This window comes from Pelodiscus sinensis, chromosome 1 (genome assembly GCF_052426305.1).
Source record: "Pelodiscus sinensis isolate ZL-2025 chromosome 1, ASM5242630v1, whole genome shotgun sequence".
NCBI classification, from domain to species: domain Eukaryota; kingdom Metazoa; phylum Chordata; order Testudines; family Trionychidae; genus Pelodiscus; species Pelodiscus sinensis.
This window is the reverse complement of record NC_143052.1, coordinates 167,194,760-167,222,336: the sequence shown is the minus strand read 5'-3', so window position 1 is coordinate 167,222,336 and position 27,577 is coordinate 167,194,760. Positions and strand designations below refer to the sequence as shown.

At 44.6% G+C, this 27,577-nt stretch overlaps 1 protein-coding gene across 3 annotated transcripts in view; it reads right to left on the bottom strand.

Moving 5' to 3' along the window:
• The window catches only part of LOC102451665 (T-cell surface antigen CD2), a 31,422-nt gene extending 5,251 nt beyond the window's left edge, over positions 1–26,171 (bottom strand). Inside the window, exons 1-4 of one of the 3 annotated variants that reach the window (XM_075909224.2) lie at positions 25,460–26,171; positions 17,605–17,898; positions 7,886–8,146; positions 449–568 (exon numbers count right to left, since the gene is read on the bottom strand). In XM_075909224.2, coding sequence (XP_075765339.2) covers positions 449–568; positions 7,886–8,146; positions 17,605–17,785 — 562 coding nt within the window. In that variant the 5' untranslated portion in view covers positions 17,786–17,898; positions 25,460–26,171. Of the gene's footprint in view, positions 1–448; positions 573–7,885; positions 8,147–17,604; positions 17,899–21,818; positions 22,543–25,459 lie in introns of those variants that run through there. The other 2 variants (XM_075909222.2, XM_006124233.5) reach the window with 2 other exon arrangements.
• Between the last annotated feature and the right edge of the window lie 1,406 nt (positions 26,172–27,577).

Sequence of the window (27,577 nt, the reverse complement as noted above, 5' to 3'; positions counted from 1 at the left end):
ATCTCTGTGTTTGGGATACCATACTGGGGCTTGATTTTAAGAGGATGAATAAATAATAATAATAAAAACCTCTCTCTTATGCTCTGTACTTTTGAAAATCTGGTCTCTTTAAAGTCTCTTGGGCTGCCTATCCAAAAAAATGGAACTCCCCAAATCATTCTCTAGGCATGCCTACATTTTCAAATGCAATAACTGATGCTGGTTAATAAGAGTGTATGTTCAGATTCTAAAGCATACAGTTAGATCAAGGATGTTCAAAATAATCATGGCTGCTTCTCTGAGACAAGCTTTTGGACAGTATGTTCTCCCCTAACTGGTAAATAATAGTCCTTAATAATGCTAAAATAGCATTGTCTTGTTAAATACACCCATCAAAAACCAAGATTAAAACAGACAAAGGAAGTGGAGAATTTCAGTGTGACAAAATTCACAAGTTTCAAGTACTTACCCTCTTCGTCGTATCTTTCTGCTCTCTTCTTCCTGATACAGTAAATCAGCAGTGCCAGAAAAATGACAAAGAACACTGCACCTCCAGCAATGCTCAGTATGAGAACAATGTCCAGTGACCCTAGCTCAGAGAGAAGACGGGGATGTCACAACGCAGTGTCTGAAATTTGGTCCCAATGATTTAGAGAATGTACAGATGTGACGCTTATGATATGAAAACCATGAAGTCCCAGCATCTTTAGTCCCAGCATCTCAAAGCATTTTCACAAACAATAAATTAAGACTCATAAACACCTCTCTTAGATAATGTTAAGTATTATTATCCCCATTTTACAGAGAGGGAAATTAAGACACAAAGTTAAAACATTAGCTCATGGTTACATAAAGCAGCGTTTCCCAAACTATGGGCCGCGGCCCGATACCGGGCCGCAGGAAAAAAATACCGGGCCTCAGCATGGCTGGTGGCTGCCAGCAGGGCCGGCGTTAGGCTGATTCGGCCCCATGCCCCTGAACCTGGAAGTGCCGGTGAGTTACAGAGCCGGGGGCTGGGTCTCTCCCCTGGCTCTGCCTGGCACGGGCACAGGTCCCCCGCGCCAGCTCCCCGCGCGCGTCCTCCCACCCCGCCCCCAGAGCATCCCCGCCGTGCACGGCTCCTCTTCACTGCCTGCTTCTGCCCATGTACGGTGTTGCACGTGGGTGGGGAGGATGCCCGGGCGTGACGTGATGTCACGGCCCGGGATTTTAAAAGTCTTCGGAGGCACGTGGCATGGCCACTCTAGCTCCGGCAGCCTCTGGCCCCGCAATGTGGAAGACAGAAGGTAGGGAATGGGCTTGGGCGGAGGCGAGGAGGCGGCAGCGGCGGTGGTGGTGGGCTTGCGTGGAGGGGGAGGGGGAAGAGTGGAAGGGGAAGGCACCAAGGGACAGGGTGCAGGAGAGAGAGACAAATGCCAGGGGGCCAAGTGCAGACAAAGAGGGAAAGGGCAGGAGGGGAGGTGTCAGTGGGAGGAGGGACAAGGTGATGCTGGGAGTGGAGAGGAGAGGGGAAGGGCATTGGGGGCTGGAGGAGGAGGTACTGGGAGAAGGCTTGAAAGAAGGGATGGGCATGAGAGAGGTGGGGATGGAGCAAGTCATGTGTGAGGGCACAGAGGGGCAGGAGGGGATGGGGCAGAGAGTGCTGAGGGGGTGGGTATCAGGAAAAGAGAGGGAAAAGGGGGCAGGGGCAGTAAGAGAAGGGGGAGGCACCAGGAGGGTGCAGGGCTAAGGGAAGGTGCAGGTGCCAGGGGATTCTGGGGTGAGGAGGAGGGGAGAGCTGGCCACCGGAAGCAGCACTGGACAGGGGAATTGGGGCAGGCTGGGGAGATTGGGGGGCTGGTGGAATCAGGGCTGCCAGGGGGTGCAAGGATGGGGGCAGGGAGCTGGCCGGGGAAGATGGGGGGGGGGGGGAGAAGAAGCGGCTGACAGAAGGAGGGCTGGATGCGGGCAGCGGGGCTGGCCAAGGGAGATTGGGAGGAGAAGCTGGGGGGACCTGGCTGCCTGGGAAGGGGTTGGGGGAAGTGGGGCTGGCCAGAGGCACAGCAGGGGGAACGGGGGGGGGGGGGGGAATGAATCAGCCTGCGGGGAGAGGGACTTATCTGGCCATATGTAGATCTTGGGACGCTGCCCCTGTTCCCCCCTCCCCACTGCAAAGCACAAAGCATGAGTTAGTCCGGCCCGGGGATTCTATTGTTCCCCCCCCCACACACACACCCCTCGAGTAGTTGCGAACTGTCTGGCTTGTAGACACACTCATGCAGCCTGAGCACATTTACCAGCCAGGCAGTTCAAAACTACAAACTGGTACATCTATTAATAATATAACTTACCTACTGAGAAAATACCAGACATGTTATATGTCTGGTATTTTCTCAGTTTGTTTTTTATGTGTTTATATTTTTGGGCTGCAAAAAGCAGTATTGGGGGGAAAAAAAGGGTTCCAACTAAAGTAAAAAGTTTGGGAAACCCTCGTCTAATCAGCGTTCTGTCTTTCTTACAGTCCATTTATCCAATCCATATTCCTTAACTTGGTGGCAAGAATATTGTGAGTAACTATATCAAAAGCTTTGCTAAAGCTGGCACTGGGGTTTTTGGGAGGACCAGAAACAACTTATTTGAATATTCATCATTTTATTAATGAATATGCAAATATGCAAATGACCATTACCGGTCCTCCAAAAGTTCATGAATGGATTTACTGGGCCCCGGGTCAAAAAGTTTGGGAACCCCCGACAAAGAATTCTGCTTCTTGTCAAGTTTTCATGGAATATAGAGTTATGAAATGTGTGTGTGATTCACTTTGTTCAATGCGGTGGGTTGTAATGAGAGCTAAAGGTATAATTCACTGAAGTGCCAAGAACTTTGACTTAAGCAACAATAGTTGGCATCTTTCTGCTAGTGATGGTCAAACCTCAAAAGTCTTGTTCTACAATGGCATACAAAGATCTGAATGCTCTTCTGGCTCTTTTAAGGACTTTTAAAATGCTTTGAATGGACAAAAATGGGGCTCAGAGTGTGATAAAAAACAGACTATTTCAGGAGAGCTTTCTGCTGAGCTGAAAATACTGTGAGAACAGCTTGTCTCCTGGCATTTCAGAGCTTGCTCTTCCAGCCCTGGCTGAAACTTGAAGGCAAGAGCTACCCAACAATTATCAATGGTGAAGAAACAGAAAAACTAACTGGACTTTATGTAACCACGAAGTAAAAGGTTAGTTTGATCTAAGGGAGGATGTTGGTGCAGTTGTTCCTTATTTTAGCCATATAGGCTTGCTTGAATCTCCACTTCCCCCTCCAGCATCACATCTCTTTGGGAATTCCCCTCTGCATCTGGAACGTGTCTCTTTGATTGCATACACTCAAGAGTAAGCCCTTTCAGAAGGGACACAGAGGGGGGCTAAATTCAACATAAATGTAAAGTTGTGCATTGGAGGTCAATTGGCCAAATAGAAATGTGAAGTGCAGTATCAGGCACCAATTTTTGTCTTCAGTGGGCATGCAAATGAATCATTTTCATACTGAGGATCAAAACCTGGCTCAGTCCTTCCTTTGGCAGAACTTCATTGAAGTAGATTATGGTTGTATTTGCGTAAGCACTTCAAACCTTGTGCCCAATGAACTAAAAATAAGTGGGTAGCAGGAAAGACATCAGGAAGGATGTAAGACATAGCCCTGCCCGTCCCTCCCCTTCATAGTGTCATTTAGACTTGTTTTGCATACCCACTGAACACAAAACCAGTGCATGTTACAAATCTTTACAACGTACAACTTGTCTGCATTAGAAGTTTTTTCACCTGTACTGATGCACAAATCCCTAATGTAGAGTAGCTCCCATTCACATTTGCAAATCCAAAGTTTTGCTTACAAAAGGGGGGTGACTGGTATACCAAAGTGTGCTAAGATATACATGCTTTGAGTATTATGTTATGAAATCTGTCTTTAATTATCCCAGGGTTTCCTCTTCCTCCCGCTCTTATAAAATGGATTCAGGGCATCCCTTCTATGGCTTGTCTAGACTACAGGTTTTTTCGAAAAAAGTGGCCTTTTTTTGAAAAAAACTTCCCCTGGGTCTAGACCGCTGCTGTGTTCTTTCGAAAGTAAATCAAAAGAATGCAGCAGTTTTTTCAATCCTGGAAAACCTCATTTTACAAGGAAAAACACCTTTTTTTGAAAGTGCTCTTTCAAAGAAAGGCGTTATGTAATGCAAACTGTGCTTTTTCAAAAGAGAGCATCCAGACTGCCTGGGTGCTCACTTCTGAAAAAGCGGCTTGCTTTTTTAAAAGTACTGGTTGTAGTCTAGACGCTATTTTGAAAGAGGCTTGCAGTCTAGACGTAGCCTTTATGTCCAAGATACGTTCCAAAAATGTGGACATACAGTGAAATGACATAAAGCAGGGAATTTTTTCCTGTGGCTGACTTCTATTTGCACAAATTGGTCTTTTTTTTTGTGTGCGATGGAAGAGCGGGAATGGGAGGACTTATAACCCAACAATTTCTACAAGCGTCAACGACGTTAGTGCAGAACTGACATATAACAGGACAATGTATAGAGGGATGCCTTGTATAATAATACTTACTTACCTCAGGCTGACTGCTGCAAGGCTTAATTACTCAGTATCTGTAAAGTGCTTTGTGATATTCCCAAAAAAACCCCATCGGCTGTGTCTATACTGGCGCGATCTTGCGCCAGAGCTATGCAAATGAGGCTCAGCGTGGAATATCGCCGAGCCTCATTTGCATAACTAATGAGCCGCCATTTTTGCAGAAGAGGCTCTTGCGCAAGACGGAGCTGTCTACACTGCCCCTTCTTGCGCAAGAAAAACCCTCTTGCGCAAAGCCATTATGCTGATTATTTTCGGGCATAACAGCTTTGCACAAGAGGGTTTTTCTTGCGCAAGAAGGGGCAGTGTAGACAGCTCCGTCTTGCGCAAGAGCCTCTTCTGCAAAAATGGCAGCTCATTAGTTATGTAAATGAGGCTTGGCAATATTCCACGCTGAGCCTCATTTGCATAGCTCTGGCGCAAGATCGTGCCAGTATAGACACAGCCACTCTGTATACAATTATATCATCATCGTTATTTGAGTTGGCTAAGTAGCCCACTTAAAACAAGAGATTCAAGTAATAATAATGTTGAGCGTTTATATGTTGTTTTTCATCATAGATTTCAGTACAGTGGTATCATTATCCCCATTTTACAGATGAGAAAACTGAGTCACGGGGAGGTGAACTAACTTGCCCAAAGTCCCCTAGCAGGCCAGTGGTAGAGCTGGGAATAGATCACAAGCCTTCAGAGTCCTACTCCTGTGCTTTATCAACTGTGCCACATTGCCACCCAGGGCTAACTAAGACCTGAAGAAATTTTAATGTGACAGGGCCAGCTGACCTTTGCCCTTCCTCCCCTCCCCACATCCCTGGTGTTTCTAATTTGCACAGGAAGAAACCTGTGGTGTGTTTTTTGAACTTTCTTGTGATATGACACATGTGGTCTCGTTGTGACAAATGCTCTCACTAGTTGTTGACGCTACAGAAAAAAAACCAATACATTCCAGAATGTCAGACAATCTGAAATACCCAGCTGCTGATACATGAGAGATAGTGGTCAGCAGCCAAATCACAATGGACACGGAGAGCCACACTCTCAACTGAAATCAACTGAAGCCAACGGAACTATGGAACGACACTGATTTCTCTGTAAAATACTGGGAAATCTGGGGATGAAAAGCCCTATACAAGTGATAGACATTAATTATGATGATGATGTTAATTTACAGACAGCGAGGATTGGCCCTGAGTGATGAAAGAAGGTGCTTCATGCAAGAAACTCCAAGCATTTCATATACACAAATGAATGTGACTGTAAGAAACAGCGATGCAACACTGCCTTGTGGTGGCGTCATCTCTGGATCTTGCCAATTATCCCTGGTTATGTTTAAGAGTGGCTTCTCGAGTCTTATATCTTCCCTCACATTAGAGTGGGCTGCCTACTGCAGGGGGCTGCCCTCAGGAAAATGCTGAGGCTGCAGCAGCTCATGGAGATCATTGAAAATGTAGCAGAAGCAGAAACCATTGGGGCTGCTTGCCCAGCTGCTGCTGGGAGAACAGGGACCAGAGACGTGGGTCTTATATCCACACCCCGGTGCTGTGTGTCTCTCACACCTCCCCACCCACGATCACCTCCACGCTCTCCAAGAAGGTGAATGAGCCTGGACATGCAGTGTCAGCATCCCTACCCCAGTTCCTTCCAGAGCACGCCCGCTGTGACCAGGAGAAGCCACTTCCTGCCCTTTCTCCCATAAGTGACTGGGAGTTGCCGCCTCTCTCCCCCTTTCGCTAGCCTCTGCTTCACTTTGGCAGAGCCAGTGCCATCATACCAGGTGCTGGCAGAGCTGCTACCTCTCAGACGCAGATCAGGGTGGGCCTGGTGCTAAATGGGTGGCCCATGGCACTGCCACTGGGCCAAAGGGGGCAGAAATCATCCTTTCACTGCAGTGAGCTCCACAGTGTAGGACCCTTTCCTCACCCCCTTTGAAAGTTGACTGGTTTTACTTATTTACAAGCACTTCTCACTGCAGTGCCTGAGCAGTTCACCTGCTAAGGGGGAAGTATTGCCATTCTACACATGGGGAAAGAAAGGCACGGAAAGACTAAATGACTTCCCCAAGGTCACACAGAAAGTCTATGGCCAAGACATGAAGGTTATGTCTACACTCGTGGCTTCTTGCGCAAGTACGGCCATTCTTGCGCAAGAATCCGCAGAGCGTCCACACTGCCCGCTCGCTCTTGCACAAGGAAATTTACAGTACGGCGTGGTAAGAGAGGGCTTCTTGCACAAGAGCTACACTCTTTTTTAACAGGAGTAAGCCCTCTTGCACAGGACCTCTTGCGCAAGACGGCAGTGTGGACACTCGGCAGGGATTTCTTGCACAAGAAAGCCCTCTGGCTAAAATGGCCATCAGAGCTTTCTTGTGCAAGAGAGCATCTATACTGCCGTGGGCGCTGTTGCACAAAAGCACAGCGCACACATGGCAGTGTGGACGTTTTCTTGCGCAAGACTTCTTGCACAAGAACCCTTGCACAAGATGGTCTTGCACAAGAAGCCGCGAGTGTAAACATAGCCGAACTGAGCACAGATCTTCTGCTCCCACAAGACTCATCCATTTTGTCCTTCTTTTTAAAGCTCCCCCACCCAAATGTGGTTTCAGAATGATTCTGCTACCCCATGCTTATCTTCCATGTCATATCATTAGATTGCCTTTTAAATGGTACTTCCTGCCTGTGGTTTTATAGATGGTGGCAATTTACAGCATTCTGATTAGATTTATTTGTATTCTGCTGTACAGCATCTGTGTGCTTTGGTAGGGGATAAAATAATTCCCTCTAGGTCAGTGCCACCCAAACTGTGCAGCACTCCCCTCACCCCCCTCCTCCCCCGTCCTCCAAGGAGGATCTGGCACAGCCAGGGCCAATCTGCACAGAGGGGCAGGCCAGGAGCACCACGCAGCTTTGCCTCACCTCCAGCTCTGCTCCAGCCCTACCCTCCCCCCAGCACCCTGACTCCTGCCCATGCCCCATCCCCCAACCCAGGGAGTCACAGCCCCACCACCTAATCCCAGCTCCCAGAGGGAATGGAACATGTTTCTAAATGACCTCTGCAGCTGTAGTTGTCTGTCATGAAATGGCAGCTACTATTGGTTCTGGAAAAAAAAACTGGAAAAGGGGGTTTGGTTTCTGCTTCCTACTATGTAGCAGTGCTGTGCATTGTGCAAAACCTAAAGGATGCCAACTCCCTCTTAGTTATTTTATTGGGCTGACCCTGGTTTTAGAATCAGCAGTCTGGAGACAACTGTAAGTTTGTAACGCTTTGTGGACTGTGATTAGGAGACCTTTTCTACATTATAAACTTTGTACCTGAACATCTGATTTCCTGCTCAACAGTTTTCTTGTCAGCGTCATTTTTAACTTCACACTGGAACTTTGCAGGAAAGGTGGTGTTCCGGTATGTAAATTCAATCTTCAGTTTTCCATTTGCAGAAGCTGGCTTATTTCCAGGGACAGCTTTGTTATTTTGAAGCAAATGAATAGAAGCTTTATCTGTCTGATTCACCTCACATATTACTTTCACAGTTTTTTTTGAACATGTCCATGTGATTTTTGGTTTAGAGACATGATCTGAAAGAGAATAAAAGAGACAATCAGGCTTTGAAGAGTTCTAATTTTTTAAAAGTTCACTATTAAAACACAACAGGTAGATCCACAGAATGATACAAAGGAACCTGGAGGGATTTGAGAGGAATGGGCAGAAAGTAACAAAGTGATTCTGTGAAAGGATCTGAGGCAAATTAATCTGAAACACAGTTATTTAGTGAGAGATTAAATGAAAAGTAACAATGCCTAAAGGGAGTGGGTGGGAGTGAACAGCAAATTAAACCCAACGGGGTGGGGGGAGAGGTTGTGTTGTGATGTGATAACAACAAAGAAAAATCAACACAATACTGGTCTCCATACTTTTTTTTTAATATAAATTTTAACGCCATTATCAGAGGGGTATCTGTGTTAGTCTGAATCTGCTTTTGTAGTTAGCAAAAAGTGACGGTCACATCAATACCACCCTATACCGTAAGCCTAACGACCGCTATGCTTACCTGCATGCCTCCAGGTTCCATCCTGGACACACTACACGATCCATTGTTTACAGCCAAGCACTGAGGTACAACCGCATATGCTCCAACCCCTCAGACAGAGACCTACACCTACAAGATCTTCAACAAGCATTCTGTAAACTACGATACCCACACGAGGAAGTGAGGAGACAGATTGACAGAGCCAGACGTGTGCCCAAAAGCCTCCTGCTACAGGAGAAGCCCAAGAAAGAAACCAACAGAACACCACTGGCCATCACCTACAGTCCCCAGCTAAAACCTCTCCAATGCATCATTAGTGATCTACAACCCATCCTGAATAATGATCCCTCACTTTCACAGGCCTTGGGAGGTAGGCCGGTCCTTGCCCACAGACAACCCGCCAACCTGAAGCATATTCTCACCAGCAACTACACACCGCAACATAATAACTCTAACTCAGGAACCAATCCTTGCAACAAACCTCGGTGCCAACTCTGCCCACACATATACACCAGCAACACCATCACAGGACCTAACCAGATCAGCCATACTGTCACTGGTACATTCTCCTGCACATCTACTAACATAATATATGGCATCATGTGCCAACAATGCCCCATTGCTATATACATCGGCCAAACTGGACAGTCCCTACGTAAAAGAATCAATGGACACAAATCAGATATTAGGAATGGCAACGTACAAAAAATCTGTAGGGGAACACTTCAATCTTCCTGGACACACAATTGCAGATCTAAAGGTAGCCATCCTGCAGCAAAAAAACTTCAGGACCAGACTTCAAAGAGAAACTGCTGAGCTACAGTTCATCTTCAAGTTTGACACAATCAACTCTGGATTAAACAAAGACTGTGAATGGCTTGCTAACTACAAAAGCAGCTTCTCCTCTCTTGGAATTCACGCCTCCAGATCAGCTACTAGAAGTGGGCCTCATCCTCCTTGATTGGATCCGCTTCGTCATCTCCAGCCTGATTCTGGCCTGCATATTTATACCTGCCTCTGGAAATTTCCACTACATGCATCTGACGAAGTGGGTCTTTGCCCACGAAAGCTTATGCTCCTACACTTCAGTTAGTCTCTAAGGTGCCACAGGACTCCTCACCGCTTTAACGCCATTGTTACTCATTGTCATTTTCTTCTCTGTCTCATTCCCTCTTCACCTTTGAAACACAGTGGACAAGAATTTATACATGCGCATACATACACACACATGCCACACACACACACTATTTCCCATCATACTACTTATACACTATAGTAAACATTGACTTCACACCACTATGATGCTTTTGTCTCCTGATCTACTGAGGTCTGACTGTGTATCATGCTCTAGTTCATGGAGGACCCTTTCAGGTAAGGGCAAAGGGAGAAGCAAACTACCACGTTCCCTTTGCAAAATTTTTGGTGCATCATCCCTTCTGGTAGGATGAGTTAGGGGATCCTGCGGACTGTGATGACTGCAAATTCCCTCCCAACAACTCTGGTCTCAGGGCCCATGGCTACAGGAAATCTATTCCATCCATACAGAGCCTGAAGTCAACTTGCAGGTTTCACTGACCACCTCTCCCTTGTTTCAGAATCAGAGTTGGCAATAGCAGTCTTGGCTGTTCATTAACGACTTGGAAAAGGGCCCTGAGCAAGGTAACATAGATACAGCTTTGACATGTGACACCTCCCACCTATAACTGTGCATGAAAAACTGAGCTTAGAACAGGGAAAATAGCCCAAAGAAAGCAAAACATCAACTACTGCTCTATCTGCACCCACAGACCTCTGATACTCCATTGGCTATTAGACACTAAGGTGGTTGGTTGGGAGGCAGGAAAACTGCAATATTTCCTCTCTTCCATACAGGAGGCCATCAGTCCAATGTAAGCAAACACATTGCAGTTACTATGAGAGAAGAGCTTGCTATGAAAGAAGAAGGTGATGTGGAAGAAGTGTGGGTAAGCTTATCTCGAGGCTTCCATCATAAAGTGATAAAAGTTTCCTTCAATGCTGCTCCGGCATGCCTGCCTCTGCAGTTCTGCATTCAGTTTTGGGCAGCACAAAGACTGAAAAGGATACCTACAAGAGCAGCAAAAAGTATTAGCTGCGTGGAGGGATGGTGCTCTAACGATCCCCAGAGAATGTGCCAGCAGATGCTTTTTGCTCCTGGTAGGTTCAGTCATGCCAGAATGGACTGGTGGTGAGGGAGGCAGGCAAAACATCAATGCCAATCCTCCAGGTTGTGACTTAGGCACAGGGCTAACAACCCTGACCCATTACAAAACAAAATGCATTACAGAAACAGTGATGGAGAAAGAAACCATTACGGTGTGTGATGACCTTTAAAAGTCAATGACCCATATGCCTGCCAGTGGTAAAAGCCAAAAGAGAGCCACTGGCATGGGAACTTAGTGCTCAACACCAAGACAAGGACCAAACTTGGGGTTTTTTTGGAAGGCATGGGCAAAGTACGAAATAGGGAAACTCGCTCAGACCACAGCAGAGAGGAGACAATTTACACATCCTGGGTGTCAGCGAGAGCAGATGGCTAGAACTAGGAAGATTCACAACAGCCTCGGGAGATACTTTGCTATACTTTGGATGAGATGATGGACCACACCATGAGATTGTTGCCATCCTTTGGAAGAAGAGGGTGGGGAGCATTCCCTGCTTGAGTAGAAGTCCATCAGCAGCAGACTTAGGAGACCCAGACTGAAAGGGAAACAATATCACCCTGGTACAGTGCTGGGCTCTGATGAAAGACAGTGATGAAGAAGTAAAAGACAATTTCTGCCTTACATCACAGGGAGAGTTAGGCCGTGGCATGGTACAGTCTCTAAGTATCATCACGAGAGACCTGAATGCCCAGGTCGGTAAGCCAACATAAACAATGACAGAGCAATGGAAAGATGTAAGAGTGGCACCATGAATGCAAATGGAGAGAGGCTTGTTGATTTCTGCAATATGAATGACCCAGTCGTTGGCAGTACCCTCTTTCGACATTGTGACATTCACAAGCAAACTAAGGGTATGTCTACACTACCCTCCTAGTTCGAACTAGGAGGGTAATGTAGGCATACCGCACTTGCAAATGAAGCCCGGGATTTGAATTTCCCGAGCTTCATTTGCATAAGTGGGGCGCCGCCATTTTTAAAACCCCGCTGGTTCGAATCCCGTGAAGTGCGGCTACACGGGGCTCGAACTAGGTAGTTCGGACTAGGCTTCCTAGTCCGAACTACCGGTACACCTCAAATCCCGGGCTTCATTTGCAAGTGCGGTATGCCTACATTACCCCGCTAGTTCAAACTAGCGGGGTAGTGTAGACATACCCATGAGCAGTATCGCAGGGCCCACCAAGAAGTCAAACACAAGTAGGGGGCATGCAGGACATGCTGGCATGTCAGCCCACAGCCACAGGGGGTCCAATCCAGAGAAACCGGCAGGCTGGGTAGAGTGCTCAGCTGCTGCTGCTCTCAGCCAGGCCCCCAGGGCTCTCCTGCAGGCTGCTTTGCTAAGAAGCAGGCAACCAGGCAAGCGACCGGGTCTGGCTAGGGGTGTGCGTGCCCCTTCCCCTCCGGTCCAGGGCTGTCTCTGCCTCTGGACCCCCTCTCCCCACACACACCCTTTAGAAATGGGGGAGCTGCAGCCACATATAGCCAGAATTCTGCCACTCTTCTTTCCCTGCCGATCAGGGAGCAAGGGGAAAGTGCATAGTTTGTGTGACTTTCTCTCACTCCTGGCTGCCCATTTCCCTTCACCCCCTGATCATCAAAGGAAGAGAAAGAACAGCAATGAGCCAGTATGTGCAGCTGCAGCCCCCCTCCCCTCCCAGAATGGTGCCCTTGGTCGTCCCCCCACTTGCCCCTACATCTCCCAGCCCTCTGCCCTGACCCTCTCACCCCCTACCCTGATTTCTGCCCCCACACCCTCAGCCCCCGGCCCTTATTCCTGAACCCTCAAAACCTTCCTGCCCTGACTCTCCCACCTCAGCCCTCGTTCTGATTCTGGAACCTCCCACATGCCCCCTGCCCTGAGCCCACCTCCCCAGCCCCCTGCCCTGACCAACAAACCCCTCAGCTCCCTGCCATGACCCCCCCATCCCCAGATCCCTGCCTGAATTCCTGCACCCCCAAACTCTCCTGCCCTGAACTCCCCCATTCCAACCCTCCGCCTAGAGCCCCCACTCCACCTCACACTTACATTTCTCACCGGTAGTGCTATATCGCACCCCCTGATATCCTGCTCTGAGCACCCCCCTAGGGGATGCAATATGACAGTACCTGTGAGAAATTTGTTACTTTCACCCCTGTGACCTACTAGGTACAATTAAAACTATGCAAATTTACTTAATGATTCCTTAATACACTGAGAAGATAGTGTAAATAATGTTAGGTAAGCAGTAATACTCCAGAGATAAGCTGTGAGAAGAGAGAGGGGCCCAAAGTCATATCTTGAATGCCCTTCCCTGAACAGCTAGTTGTGCCCCTGGTAGAGCAGACAAATGACATTATATTGATAACCTAGCAACACAAGCAGAGGATGCAGCTGTGTGTGGTGAACAAGGAACATTCTACTGAATGCCACAGCTTATTGGTGGTTAACAACAGACACCAACAAACACTCTTACCAGGGACAAACAAGGCCACCAATTAACAACAGAAAAAGAACAAGAAATGTGCTGCACAGAGCATTTCAAACTGTTGCTGAACAGGGAGCCACCTAAAGAGAAAGCAAACATTCAGGAGGCAGAAGAAGATCTTGGTATCAACATCAACACTCCAAGTAAGGAAGAGATCATTCAAGCCATCAAATCCTTAAAAAATGGGAAAGCTTCTGGCAAAGATAATTTGAATGAAGAATTGTTCAAGGCAAAGCGTGCATTAGCAGCATCTATCTGTTTACGTCAGTCTAGGAAAGGAAAAAAATGCCAGAGGAGTGAACCCAGGGGATTATAGTGAAGATACTGTTGGAAATAAGTCCTGGACACTCTGGTACAGTGAAAACAAGCAAGAGGATTTATTGCACACAGCTGGTGGAGTGTCCCTCAGCCTTTAGGCTGGGCTGGTGAACCCTGGTTAAACAAAACATTACAATAGAATATATAGGTGGCACATAGACAGAGGAGAAGCAATTTGATAGGTTCTAGCAGCAAGACAAAATGAGCACATAAGCCAATAACCTATGAAAGATTACATAATATCTCCGCCCATTGCCAATTAAACACCTTATCTCTAATACAGGAAATTACTCCTAACGAGCTAAATAAGCCAACATAAAACAAAAAAGACATTTTAATGGCAATTATGTCTATTCAAATTATGATGCGTTTACTGCAGAATGATATTGCTTCGCGTTGGCATAGCCCTTGGGCACTGAGAACAACCTTAACAAAGTTAAGGTTTTGGTACCAGCCAGTGTCTTATCTGGATGCGGCCCCTTGGAATGTGGTTGCCAGGGTGACCAGGGTCCTGTTAGCTGTCTGTGCTGTATGTTCCCAGGCCTGTCTCAAATTTAGGATCAAATAGGGGTTCTTAGCAAAATACCATGGACTGCCTCAGTTTATCCTACAAAACCAAAGAAAAGGAATTTCAGCGATTGCAATAATTGGTGTGGTCTCACTTTTGTCTGTACCAAGCAAAGTAAGATAATTGGGCAGCATATATCAGAGGCAGTTGAGAGCTTTTCTCAGAAAAAAGCATTCCCATTTTCTGAAATGGCATGGCCCCACAGACCAGATCATCACGCTACAAAACATAATAGAACAATGGTTAGCATGGCAACGGCAACTCTACAGAAGCTTCAAAGACTTTGAGAAGACTTTTGATACCATTCACAGGTTCAGCCTATAGCATATTCTGCAGGCACATGGCATCCCTCTCTGTATAATCAACATCATCAAAAGTTTATTTTTCAACTTTACAAGCAATGTTATCACTGTGATCTCGGTTTCGAAGTCAAAAGTTTTGCAGGGATGTAAATGCAGCTTCTATCAACATAGAAGTGTTTCTGCCAGTACAGTGTCCATCAGTCCTGCAATAAGCTATAACAGCAAAAGAACTTTAATGCCAGTCAAGTACACCTGCTCTTGGGCTTATCCTGGCATAGATATGTCAGTTTAAAAAAATTACATCTTTGCCTGACCTCGCTGTGATGGTATAAGTGTATGGTACTACAGAGGCAATGAAGCAATGAATAAGCTGCTTTCTGTTTCCTGTTATGCAGCATGAATTGGTAATGGCTCTCCCATTGCAGAACCTCTGTTACTGGTGATGGTACATTAGCCAGAAATAGCCCACACTGACAGGCTGGCTGACCAGTGTGGGGAACTGCCCCGGGGCCCAGGAATTCAAAGGCTCCCTTTAAATTGCCACTGAGCCCTGGGCAGCATGCTCTGGGCAGTGCTGAAGGGGCAGAATATGGGTGGTGCTGAGGGCTGACTGTCCAGCCCTCACCTTCTGCCCAAGGTCCTGCACTTGCCAGAACCACAAAGTGGACCCTCCCCCCCTCCCACACACACACATACACAAACCTTGCCCACAGGCCCTGCTAGCCTGTTGGCTCACCTGCATTCTGACTTTGAGTCCAAGTTGAAGTTGCAGGCACATCAGCTGGGAGGCGAGTGGGGATGAGAGGGAGAGTGGGAAGAGGAGAAACATCTTTGTACTGTTGCACTGAACAAATTAAATCAGCCATTGCAAAATGCATGGAAACCCGTAATGCTAGTTTAAAGTCAGTCCTTTTTCAGAGCACTGCTCTCCAACGATAGTGCTAACTATCAAGAAAACACTGTAATCCATCTATTGAATACAGTGTATGTGTATGTACAAAGTATAGCTCTGATCCTGCTAACACTTAAGTAATTGTATGATTTTAGTCAGGGCTGGATTAATGCATAAAATCTATTAATAGTGTTTAGGGTCAGAAAGGACCATAAACACTTTGAGGCTACTCCCAAGAGCAAAGAGGTGCCTTCGTTAAGTGCCTCATTTTGCAATTATACTATCCTAACATATATTCAGGCACAAGAATCTCTACTAGGAGAGTGTCATCCATGCTGTCAAAGATGTCTGAGTTGGCGCTGGTCACCTCTATCTAAACAGCAATTATCCCAACCAAGAAAAACTTTGAAAACATTAAAGATTTCTGCAATTTTTTCCATCAGCTTATAAGTCGAATTAGTAGAAAAATCAGGAATGAATCCTATAGCCATTTTCTTTTATTTATTTTTAAATCTCCTTTTTTCTTTTATTTAAAACATTTCATCAACTACTTGAAATTCAGAAAATTCCAATCAGTTTTAATAATTGATCAATAAACAAGAAATGATTTCCAAACATTTTCTCTATTTTTTCATTCAAAATTCTGTCAAAATTTGTATCTACAAAAAAATTAAACCAGACCTGGTCATAAAGGATGGACCAGGCGAATAGTAAACAGTAGACTCCAATTAATTACAAATACATAGGAGGCCAGTTATTGAATCATTTACTAATTGTTAGGCTTCTGATGCAACAGATCAATATATTAATGCAGGATGTAGCAAACTTGTAGCTTAAAAAAAAAGGCATGACAACAAAATAAAGGAAAATGTTCATGTTACAGAAACTTGTGCAAGGTTCCAAGTTTTTTAGGCAGCTGTCTGTCTCAGGAGACCACCTAACATAGTCCAAATGTGCAGAGCACAGTTCTGCCCCACAGCTCCCTGTTTAAGCAGCCTAGCACTAGCAGTCCCCGGAACGGCTGCTTAAGGAAGGTTTTACCGTCTGTAGTGAAATCAGGCTTGAACTGGGCAACAGCACACATTCTGACACTCTCATGAGCTGTCTTTTTGGGCTGCAGAACGTGTGTCTTACGGAGAAGAACACAAGCTTAAGGAGCCTAGTAGAGTCCATGGATATAAGTGAACCTCACTTAGGTAGGATGGCCATATTTACTAAAGGGAAAATGGGACACCACCGGGGGCTGACCTAAACCCTCCTTTCTCCTTCAGGCCTGGCCCCAGCCACTGGCCCTCCCTCTTGTCCAAAACCTCCACACCACATGGGGCTGGCCTGAGCCACTCACCAGACCCCTCCCTGTCCCCTACTTCTCCCACCACACAAGCCTGGGGTCACTTCTCCCTCAAGCCCTTTCTTTCCTCTATGCAAGGCTGTCACTGGTCACTTGAGCCTACCTACTCCCCCCCAACTTGGCTTGCCCCCTTGTATGGGGTTGGCATCATTGTTTACTATCCTGCACAGTCCTCTGCATGTCACTTTTTCAACAAAAGCAGGTATTTGTGCTATTTGTACTTGCCAACATATTAAATTGGTAACAGCAAACAGGCCAAATGCCCACTTTTGCCCCCCAAAAAGAGGATGGCCAAACAGGGCTTTAAAAAGGGACTGTCCTGGCCAAAATAGAACAGATGGTCACACTAAATATAGGGGGAGCCAAACCCAGCAGAGCATTCAAACATTTCAAACACCTCCACAATCCATTGTGAGTGACATCTCATTTTGGTGTCTTAAGTGGACTACTATTCTGTGAAAGGAGCTGGGAAGAGTCTTAGCACTATTTTTTTCTCCCAAGCTACACCCCAGCCTCCCATCCCTCTCAAGCGTATATATAGCACTACTGTTTATGGATATTTTGTGTGGCAAAACTAAGGCTCAGTGAAACCTGACTAACTTCTTCATTGTTCATAGATCCTGGCACAGGTCTGTTTGCTTAGCAGAGTTCGTGACTGATGTGAGAGAGACAAAATCAGACAGAAGGCAGACTGAGCAGCAGGAACAGAGTGAAATAAGAGAGCAGGGAGACCCACCTGGCGGGGGAGGGGAAGAGGAACCTACCCAGGACCAGGGAAAGGAAATAGACACAGAAGAGCTAACCCTTTCATGAAAAGTTGCTGTAAAATTTGAGACCAATGGAAAACAGGATGGAGACCTGTTCAGCTGGAGACAATGGGAACAAGGGGTTGACCCAGTTAAGTTGGGAAGGATGTGGAAGGTGACTCACCCTGAATGATCAGACGGAAGTTCTTCTCCATTTTCAGTTTTCCTTCAACATTGTACACTTGCACTTTGTAATTTCCACTGTCCTCTTTCACCAGGCGCTGAATTTGCAGGGTCCCATTTTGGGACATATTATATGCTTCTTTCTTCATATAATTTGTGATGTCGTTATTTTTTAATTTCATAATGACCGAATTATCTTTGTACCATCTTATTTCATCTGTCTTTTGTATAGAGAAGTCAGAAATGGTCAAAAAAGCAAAATCATCCAGAACTTTATAGACTTCATCTGAAGAACCTTCAAACAGGAGAGAGAACAATACAGTTCAGTATCTTGATTACAAATGCAGACCTGAGAATTAACTCCCCACTTCTCTCCTAGTACCCAAACCACATCTCATTAACGAGGTATGCATTTATGTCGCTGCTTTCATCTCAGGCCCTCAAAGTCACCCCCAAACATTAGTTAGTTAAGCCTCCCAACACCCCCATTTTAATTCTGAGACAATGGAGAAGCTAAGGGCCAAATCTTCAGAAAGGGTTTGTGGGATTATGGGTGCCAAGGTTTTGGAGATGGTCATTTTAAGACCCCCTTGGGCCTGATTTTCAAAGGTGCTGAGCACCTGCAGTGCCAAGTCAAGGAGCGTGCATTTTCTCTGCATATCAGGCTCTATTGTATGTGCCTCAAGATGGTCACCCAGCACAGAGGCAGCCAAAATCACTTAATACACTTCTGATGTAGCCAGGACTTTCAAGTGACTGGTGATTTTGGGTGTCTCAGTTTGACCTTGAGAGAAGTTAAAGATCAGCTGCTCAGGGTTTTCCAAAAAGTCAGCCTCCCTAAATGTGTGTCAAGTTGAACACTGAAAATCATTAGTCACTTTTAAAAACCTTGATCTAAGCCACTTGCCTAAACTTCACACCCAATGAGTGACAAAGGTGGGAGTAAGAGGTCCTGGCCCCCTCATAGCTGTGACCCCAGCATTCACACCTTCTCTCCAAGAGCTCTATTTGACACTTTCTCCTGATAAACATGGGCCCAAAAGCAGGTTTTTCACTCTTTTTAGGCCACCTTTGAGTTCAGTTCCCTTTGTGCAAAACAGATCACAAGGATGCTACTGCAAGTGGCTGTTCATTACTTGAAGATGTTAGATGTCACAGAAGGGCTAGCTATAGGTATTATTAAGAAAGGCAAAGGCTGCATAAAATTATTTATGCTGTTACTGATAAGGAAGTGTTTCTCTTCCCCTGGTATGTTTCGTCACAAGATCTCATGCCCATTTATCTCAAATGGAATCACAGCCACTACTACTGAAGAAAAATAGTGGATTGGGAGTTTAGAACACAGATTTAGCCTGAAGATGGCTTCAAACGGGAAGTTGACACCACATAGACATTTGTGTAGATTCTTAGTCCATACTGGATAAGCAAGTTGATTAAAAATACTGAAATTATCAGTAATAGGTTAAATACATGCTTGTAGTTTCAGATACATTTGTTAGCAGCAAAACTTTCATTCATAACCAGAGATTATTTTATCTTCCATTTGCTTATTCCTCTCTAATCTATGGAATGAAGCTATACAGTACTGATAGACATAGTGAGCTATGCTGAAGTATTTTTACATAGTCTAGGTTCTTTCCCCCTTAGAGAGAAACTATAAAAATCTTTTATTATAAATATATAATCCTTCATTATACAATTTTCATTATATCTAGGATAGGATAAAATATATAAAAGAGATGAAAACTGAAAAATAATCACTGCTTTGTTCAATAGTAATATTGGAGTCAAATCAAAAAATTAGAATACATGATTGTGCAGAAAAATAATGAGAGGGACAGCCTGTGAGACATTGAAGAGTTTCCTGTAATGCATGCACCATCTCAAAGGTAAGCTATTATTGTGCTATCAAGTTTCTTAAAAAGCATTTGGCATTCCTAATGGAACATTCAGAAATCACTCACTCCTGGAAGTGGAACTATTTTAATACTATTCATTCCCCAATAAGTGTTAACAGGAGCACCAAAAATCTTTGTAAAACTTTTTTTAAACAAATAAACATACATTTAATTTAGATACTTGCAATTCCTCAGAATTACTCCCAGAGATTTGAGTGATTATTAGTCATTATTTCTATTTCAAATTCTATAATAATATATTTATATTTTGCATGTGGCAAAGAGGAAAAGGTTGATCAAAATCCTGAGGAAGGAAAGCTCAAATGGTATTCTAATTGACAGACAATTCTGATAGGTCTTTAAAAGTTTGCTTTAAAGTTTGCTTGGTCTCCCATATCATTGGAACAGAAGCCTGAACATCCCAGACAACAGTAAGTCATCTGTCTGGACAATGAAACAATATTTGTGATCATGCCAACTGAAATACTTCTGCCAAGGACCAAGTGATGAGAATCTAGCTACAAACTGCTCTCTTGTAGTTTTGTAGCATATGCACTAAACTAAAAGGAGCAGTGCTTACAGTAACTTTACCCGTCTGAGAAAAGAAGCACTCACTTTTCAAGTGTCAAGCACTTGAAACAAATAAAGCCATTCAAGGAAATATATGTTTTAAGTCCATAGCAACAACATACTCCCTATTTATCTAGTAATTCTATATAGAAAATATTAAACAGCCATCATAAATAATCTACTGTTGGATTTATTCACATCATTCATTAATGATTCTTGTGTACTGGATCCACTATTTCTTGTTATGATTTTAGTTTACAAATTACAACTACATTTTTAGATCCAAGTCTTTTTAAAAGGTTAAATACCAATAAGTATGTCCCTAATGTAACTTACAAATAAGATTAACTCCACTGAGCTATATAATTATTTGTATATATCATCCTTTCTATCAACATTCATGTGTAAAAATACTTGCACTGTCTACAATTTTGTTTCTCTTTAATGAAATGTTATTTTCTAGAAAAGAGCAACAGATCTACATGATGCACAGTGAAGTCTCTCTTGAAGAGGATTGCAAAAAAGTGTTTCACTGAGGACATCAGATAAAACTCCATGCTTACACCTACCTATCAGATAAAGAATTGTTAACTTGAAGATAAAATCATTTACAAAGAATTGTTAACTTGGAGATAAAATCATTTACAGTGTATTATTACAAAAATTATAATAGCAACCATAGCTTATGGGTTCCCATGGACTGAAGGCTAAATAAAATACTAATAGTCACAAGATCTTAAAGCACTTTTCTAAGGTAAGTTAATATCATTATCTCCATTTTACCATTGGGAAAAGTTAGGGCAGTGCTTGATCCTACCAGGAGCTGAGCATTCTGTCCCCAACAGCAAAGCATTTGAGTACATGTTTCAATCTAAGCACGTGAATAGTTCTTTTGAAGTCAAAGGGACAACTCGCATGCCTAAAGTGAAGCATGTTCTTAAGCGCTTTGCCTGGACTGGGGACAGAGTACTGATAACTTGGCTGTATTGAGCCCTAAGGGTTTGAGGATGAAATCTTGGCTCTCTTAAAGTCAATGGCAAAGGATCAGGGCCAGAATTTTACCCTAAAAGTCCCCATTGCCAGGTCCTCAAATATCTGATCTTCACAAGGGTTAAGTACAGTTTGGGGGGGCCCTTTAAATGATTTATTTGCCCTGCACTTGCTGTAACAATAGCAATACCCTCGTACAGACCAGGGGACAAATTCATTTCTGCTTTCGGCAGAGTTATACCAGGGGAAGAATGTGGCCCATGATATGTAAGTTAGAGCGAAGCATTTTTATCGGATCACCCGTCCTGCCCCAAGCTTCCCTATTTAGCATTATATAGAGGGTGTTTGGCAGAGGAAGGAATCAGTCATGTTTAGTTTTGATAACATATTTCTATATTAAAAACAATACTGAAGAAATAATCTAAAATATATTGGTAATAATTTGCTCATGAACTATCACTGAGTCAGGGGAAAAGGCTTCAAATATGCCGTGACCCCAAATTCTCATAACTGGGTGAAACCCCTGGAGCCAGTTATAGGTCCCATCCAACTTAAAAAAGTGGTCATATTGTAACTGGATCCCAGAGTCAATTAGAATTGTGGCATAGATGGGTCTAATTCATCACCCTGTTAAGAAGTCCAGCATCCTTTTCTGGGTACAAGGAATGGGTGTTAATCTACTGCAGTTAAAAATGCTTTGAAGTGCAAAGTTTAAGCAAAGCCAGCCTGAAAGAGCAAAAAGCCGGTGCAAACTCACCTGTTACACAGAAGAATAACACCACCAGGCACTTGGCTAATAAAATCCCCCTAATGCTCATTTTCAAAATCCTAGCTCCAAACTATCCCTGCGTGAAGAAAGCTCCTAGCCAGACAGATGAAGTTCTATTATGATCAGCAGTCTTTCAGTGTGTCAGCATAGCCCTTGCACCTCTTGTCCCCTCCTCCTCTTGCTCGCTGTGACACGTCTCATTTCTGTCACACACGTGAACGGAGTGAATCTGGTACTCTGTCCAAGATTGAGGGACAACTTGCAGGGACTAGGAAAGTAAATGTCTCAAACATCAGAATTAACCCCCAATTTTGTCCAACTTGAGAACAGAACCTGAGCCACATCTTCCTTCGATGTTCAGAGAAGGACCTTGATTGCTTCTTCATCCATATCCCAGAGGAAGAGATGTGAGGAAGCCTTACTATTCTTCTGCTGCCACATTTGACCTGCTTTGGGAGGTCTTGTTGGGTGAGAATGAAAGAGGGCCCAGCAACCAGCTTTCTCTCTCCAGGATCTTCAGGGACTAGCCAGCAGTTTAAGAATTTGCTGAAGTCTGTTTAGAGGACGTGTTTTGTGTAGATAACAGAAGCTTCAAAGTAGCTTCAAACAAGAATTTGAACTTTGAGAGGCTTTTGAACAGAGACTGAACTCCAGACTTTATGCAGGTCACCTGTAATTAGCAGTTCTATGCAAGCTTTGTTGAAAGCACAGAAAAAGGAGGAAAAGATTGGTTACAATTTTTCAAATTTAAAAGCGGGAAGGCAGGTCTACACTTGCAACGCTGCATCCACAAAGCTACACTGATGCAACTGCATCTCCACAGCATGTTAGTGAAGATGCTCGGTGCCAATGGGAGAGAGCTCGCCTGTCGGCACAGTTCATCCACCCCTGCGAGAGGCAGCAGGCATGTTGGTGGGAGAAGCTCTCCTACTGACATAATGCTGTCTACCTGTTAGCCGGTGGCCGGGATAATGAGTGGTCTGTGAGTCCTATCACACCCGAGTCTTTGACTGCTAGGACAGAGTCACTTTGCAGCGGGCAGCCAGGGAGGCTGACGGGCGCCCCAAGAGTCTGCCCTGTGGAGGCGGCACAACTCAACGCTCAGCTCTTACTGCATTTACCCCTGACCGGCTATGGTTCTTTTTTATTGTGTTTGGTTCTGTTACAGCAACAGGAGGAGTCAGGTTAAAAGCTTAAACAGTTACTATTTTATTGTTACAAGGCAAGCTTAGCTGTTAAATGTTACTGCTGCATTGCAGATAACGCAGCCACTACAAAGACAAGACAGAAAATACAATAACAGTCACTTAAAGGTACCATGGAACCCTTTTGCTTCTCTGAGCTCTTATTGAATGTGCGCAAAAATAGACACCTAGCAGGTATATTCTCACCCCTGCAATCCTTACTCTGGTGAAGCCAGCGCTTCTCTCAATCCCAATGGGAAGCAGTCGATATGAGATGAAGGAGTCTCTAAAGTCTCAGGGATCCAAGACCGCCTGACCAGCAGGTATATGGGTGGATCTCCAATTAGAGTGGAGCACAGGGCCCAACTTTATACCCCTGTGGTCACGTAGACGCTTTTCTTGTCATTAAAATGCCAATTAAGTTGGAACGTCTTTGTGACACCCATTCCCACAGGGGGTCCAAAGCTTAATTTGCACCTGTGAGGTGGAGGTAACTAAATCATTAGGGCTGGACATTCTTTCTGATGGGGCAGCAGATTCCTCTTCTGGGACGGTGTGTGTAGGCGTATCAATACTGGTACCAGCCAAGGGCAGCTCGAGGCCCCGATCGCCTGCTGGCCCAATTGCCCTGTTTATCTGGTTCCTTTCTAGCATCCAGAGCCATTGTCACCTCTGGAGGCCCTGGAGCCTTTGAAGACAGAGTTTCACTCTCAAGGATTCTCTCTCCCAAGGATGTCAGAGGGAGAAGGGGAGGGGGGGGGGTTCTATCTGGCTACACTACCCCAGCGCTTAGGTCAATGTAACTTTGTTGCTCAGGGTGGGGATTTCTCATATCCCTGAGCAATGTATTTACAGCAAAGTAATCCATTAGCATAGTCCTGGCCTTTGGTGAGACTTTTCTTTTAACCATATTGCTTATTCCCTTTCATTGTAGCTACTTTTTATAAGGAAAGCTCTCCCTCTCCCTCTCCCTCATCTGACAGTGGTGGTATTAACAATGGGAACAATGTCTTTTGGGGGAAAGGAGGAAAAGTTAGTTGAAGTTGCTAGAATCTGATCCTGCTTCCTTCAAACCAAAACTGAACTAATGTATACACAAAAGGGGAGAGAAAAGAATACAAAATATAGAAAATATGATTTCTGTCTCAGGTGTTGACTTTCCCTTACAACATGGAGTAAAATGAACACAGCCCATAGTCTTATCAGCGACTGGTGACCAGGCAGTTTAAAGATTTGCTTTTAGCTACCTTTATAACAACAGATTCACAGCCGTGTAGCAAAGGGCAGAGCTACCTTGACTAAGACAGATGGAATGTGAGGACGTCACTTCCTGTTTCTTTGTTCATGGCTGCTGCTTTCCTAAGATGGCTGCAGAAAAAACCCTCAGATCTTGCACCAGGGTTTTATCTATATCCCAAACAGCACCTGAGATGTTGATTCCTGCTGTCATATTGCCTCCCACAGGTGTACTTTCCCCCCCATGCTCTTTGTCTTTCCTTTCTTTTGCCTCAGTCTAATAACACTGCCTGGACTTTTGCTTATGCACCCAGCCAGTATAATCTCCTTAGGACTCTACCCAGTCTTAGCTGCTCCTAAATGTCTCCCAAACAGATCACTATGATACGGCATTAGCATACAGTGGGTGGTCATAGGCTTAGTCCCACCCAAACACTCATGTGCAGGACTGACCTGGCTTGATTCTATTGGATTGGTCTCCCCTCCAGACCTTGGAATACTTCAGCTTGCGCTGGGAGCTGTCTCTAGGTTTCCACCGGTTTGTGCTACCTTGCAGTTTCCCTGACGGTGCTGCCTACCAACCAGAGCAATTGTCGTTACCTTGGAGCTGGCCAGAATCTCTGCCTTTAGCTGGGGGGGTAGTCTGCCAACTCCTCTGTGGTCATATCATAGTACGCCTTCTGGGCCTCCCTGCACAAGTAGGGGGTGAGGATGCCCAACCACAAGGCTGTTCTCTCAGAGGTCAGGAAGTGCCCCATCACCTCCTCCTCCTGTGTTGTTTTCTGTAGACAGTAGCTAGCCTGTATAATCCCTTCATAGCCACGGCTCATCTTTCTAACATCCTTTACCTGGTTTACTAGTTCCTATAGTATGGCCTGATCCTGGCTGGTGCTGCACAGTCTCCTGCTGGGTAGTGGTGGCTTGCACCAGTGCTTCGACCATTCCTCCAGCTTGGGGATAGATTGGTCATGACCTACCCTGTGTTATATTCTCAGCACAAAAATCTCACCCTCAACATCATAGTATGATGGCTCCTGTGCTATTTTTGGTGCGGGGCTAGGTTATCACCCATTGTCCCTGCTCTAATGTCCCAGCTAGTGGCACAGGAAGGTGGTAGAGAAGGGAAGCAAGGAAAAAGTCTGGGTCTGAGCCTCAGCCCCTCTCAATCCCTGCAAGTTTCTTATTCTCTTCCCCCTTGATTAGGGTTACCCTCTGTCCTTGAGGCTGGCGGAGGGAATCCCCCAATGTGTTGGGACAGGGTCTTCCTTCCTTTTAAGTCTCAGCAACACAGCTCCAAACTCCAGTGCTCTCTTCTTCCTCACTCCACACTGTCTGCCTTGAATCACGGGCCAGGGGTTATTAGATTCCTGATAGGGGCTTAATTGGTTACAGGTGCTTCAATTGGCCTGCAGTAACCTTCACTAGTCTACAAGGAGTCACACATTAATGTGATACAGCATTCTAATTAGGTTCCTGACAGGGCCTTAACTGGTTACAGGTGCTTCAATTAGCCTTCCCTAGTCCATAGTGAACCATGCCTTAATTCGCCTAGTGCTCACATATCTCTCCTCTAGCACTCTCTCACTACTCCCTGGCCCTGATGTACCAGAACACCAATATACTTACCATCATAAATGGCTATACCCTCTAATTCCCTTGGTCCTCAACGTCAATGGTTCAATGATGACTCCCATTGACATCCCTAAAATGGGTTTATAAAATTGACAAAAGATATAGCAGTGTCAACTTACATTTGTGTGCATGAGAAAAAGCTATTGGTTACTCCTGTACATCTGGAAGCACAGAAGGGGCCCATGTTTGTTTAGACTTCCACCAAGGTAATGCCATTATTGCTTCCAGGCCAATGGTAACAGTCACTCAGCAATAGTTTTAATGAATGCTAATTATTAATGTATCCATAACTGGTGTACTGAATTTTTGGTAAATTTCTTCTACAGAATAGATCATAATTCCTATGTTCTATATATATAGTATATAAAGATGTGATATTGACTTCATGTTACATAATGCAACCATGCAGAATATTCATGCACATTTTGTATTATACCAACATATAGAACCAATAAATGTAGGAGTTAATATATTTGTGTTAAAGCAGTTGGTGAGACACCTAGACTGAAAGAAACACTTAAAGGAGTTAGAACACCAGAACAAAGAAGGCCATCTCTCAGATCACTACCCCTTGCAAAAACAGAAAAGTTCTTGAAGAGAATATGGGTATGAATCATCTTTTGCACACTGGTGGGAAAGTTTATACTCTAGTCCTCCCAGTTATAAGGAAGCATGGAGTGTCACCTTATAAGGAAGCATGGGCTGCCACCAGTAAGGACCAAGATTATGCCACCATGTAAGCCTACTAATAAGAAATGTGGCAACATGATCATTAAAAATCATCAACTCGTCAAGCAGGGAATTATAGGGCAAATTTCACCTTCTTGGCTTGTTTCACCATTTTCTTTTGCTTAAGCTGTTTCCTCTTTGTCCCTTTCTTTATAATCCTGGTGTTGCTTTTTTTGAAGTTTGATGTGAACTTGTGGCTGGAAATAGTCACATGACATCGAAAAGTCTGCTCGGCTATAGGAGGGTTATAAAAGGACTGTGAGACCAGCACCAAAGGCTGTCCACCCCAGTGGCAACCCAGTGCCATTTGCCCATGCATATTATCTGTGTCCATGTGACCCCTAAAGAAGATGAGGATTCCAATTTACCTGCCTGTTGCCTACGTTTCTGATCCTGTCCTTGTTGCGTCACTAGTCCTAGTCACGTGTGCTGTCTCAAAGAAATCTTAAGGACTATATCCCAGTGTTTCTTGTGGTTCCTGTCTGAGGTCCATTCTATTTCTGTGTCTGCAAGACATGGTGATGTACTGAGTTATTGAATTACTTGTTATCTATCTATCTTGTTTTGGAGTCCCTGGCTTTATGCCAAACTTTGGGTGTCAACAACTGAATGGTTTTGTTGATATTTGTTCAATAAATACTCAATGATTTCCTGCCTTTCTTCATATCTTTGAGTGGGACAAATCACCACCAGCATGGGTGCTAGGTTTATATAATTTTGGTGGTGCCCAGAACAAGTTCAAGTCCTGTCACCCGACATCTGCCTTGTAAGTTGGTATCTATATATTTTTAAACAACATAAAAATGGATTGGAAACTGTAAGCATTTAACAGTTTCTCTATATTGCATAATATCACTACCATAAGAAAAATTATTTATTTAAGAATATCAACTTTATTAATACTACTTATGTATGACACACTGCGTTTGAATGCCTTGTTTGTGTCTATACATGAAAAAAACACAG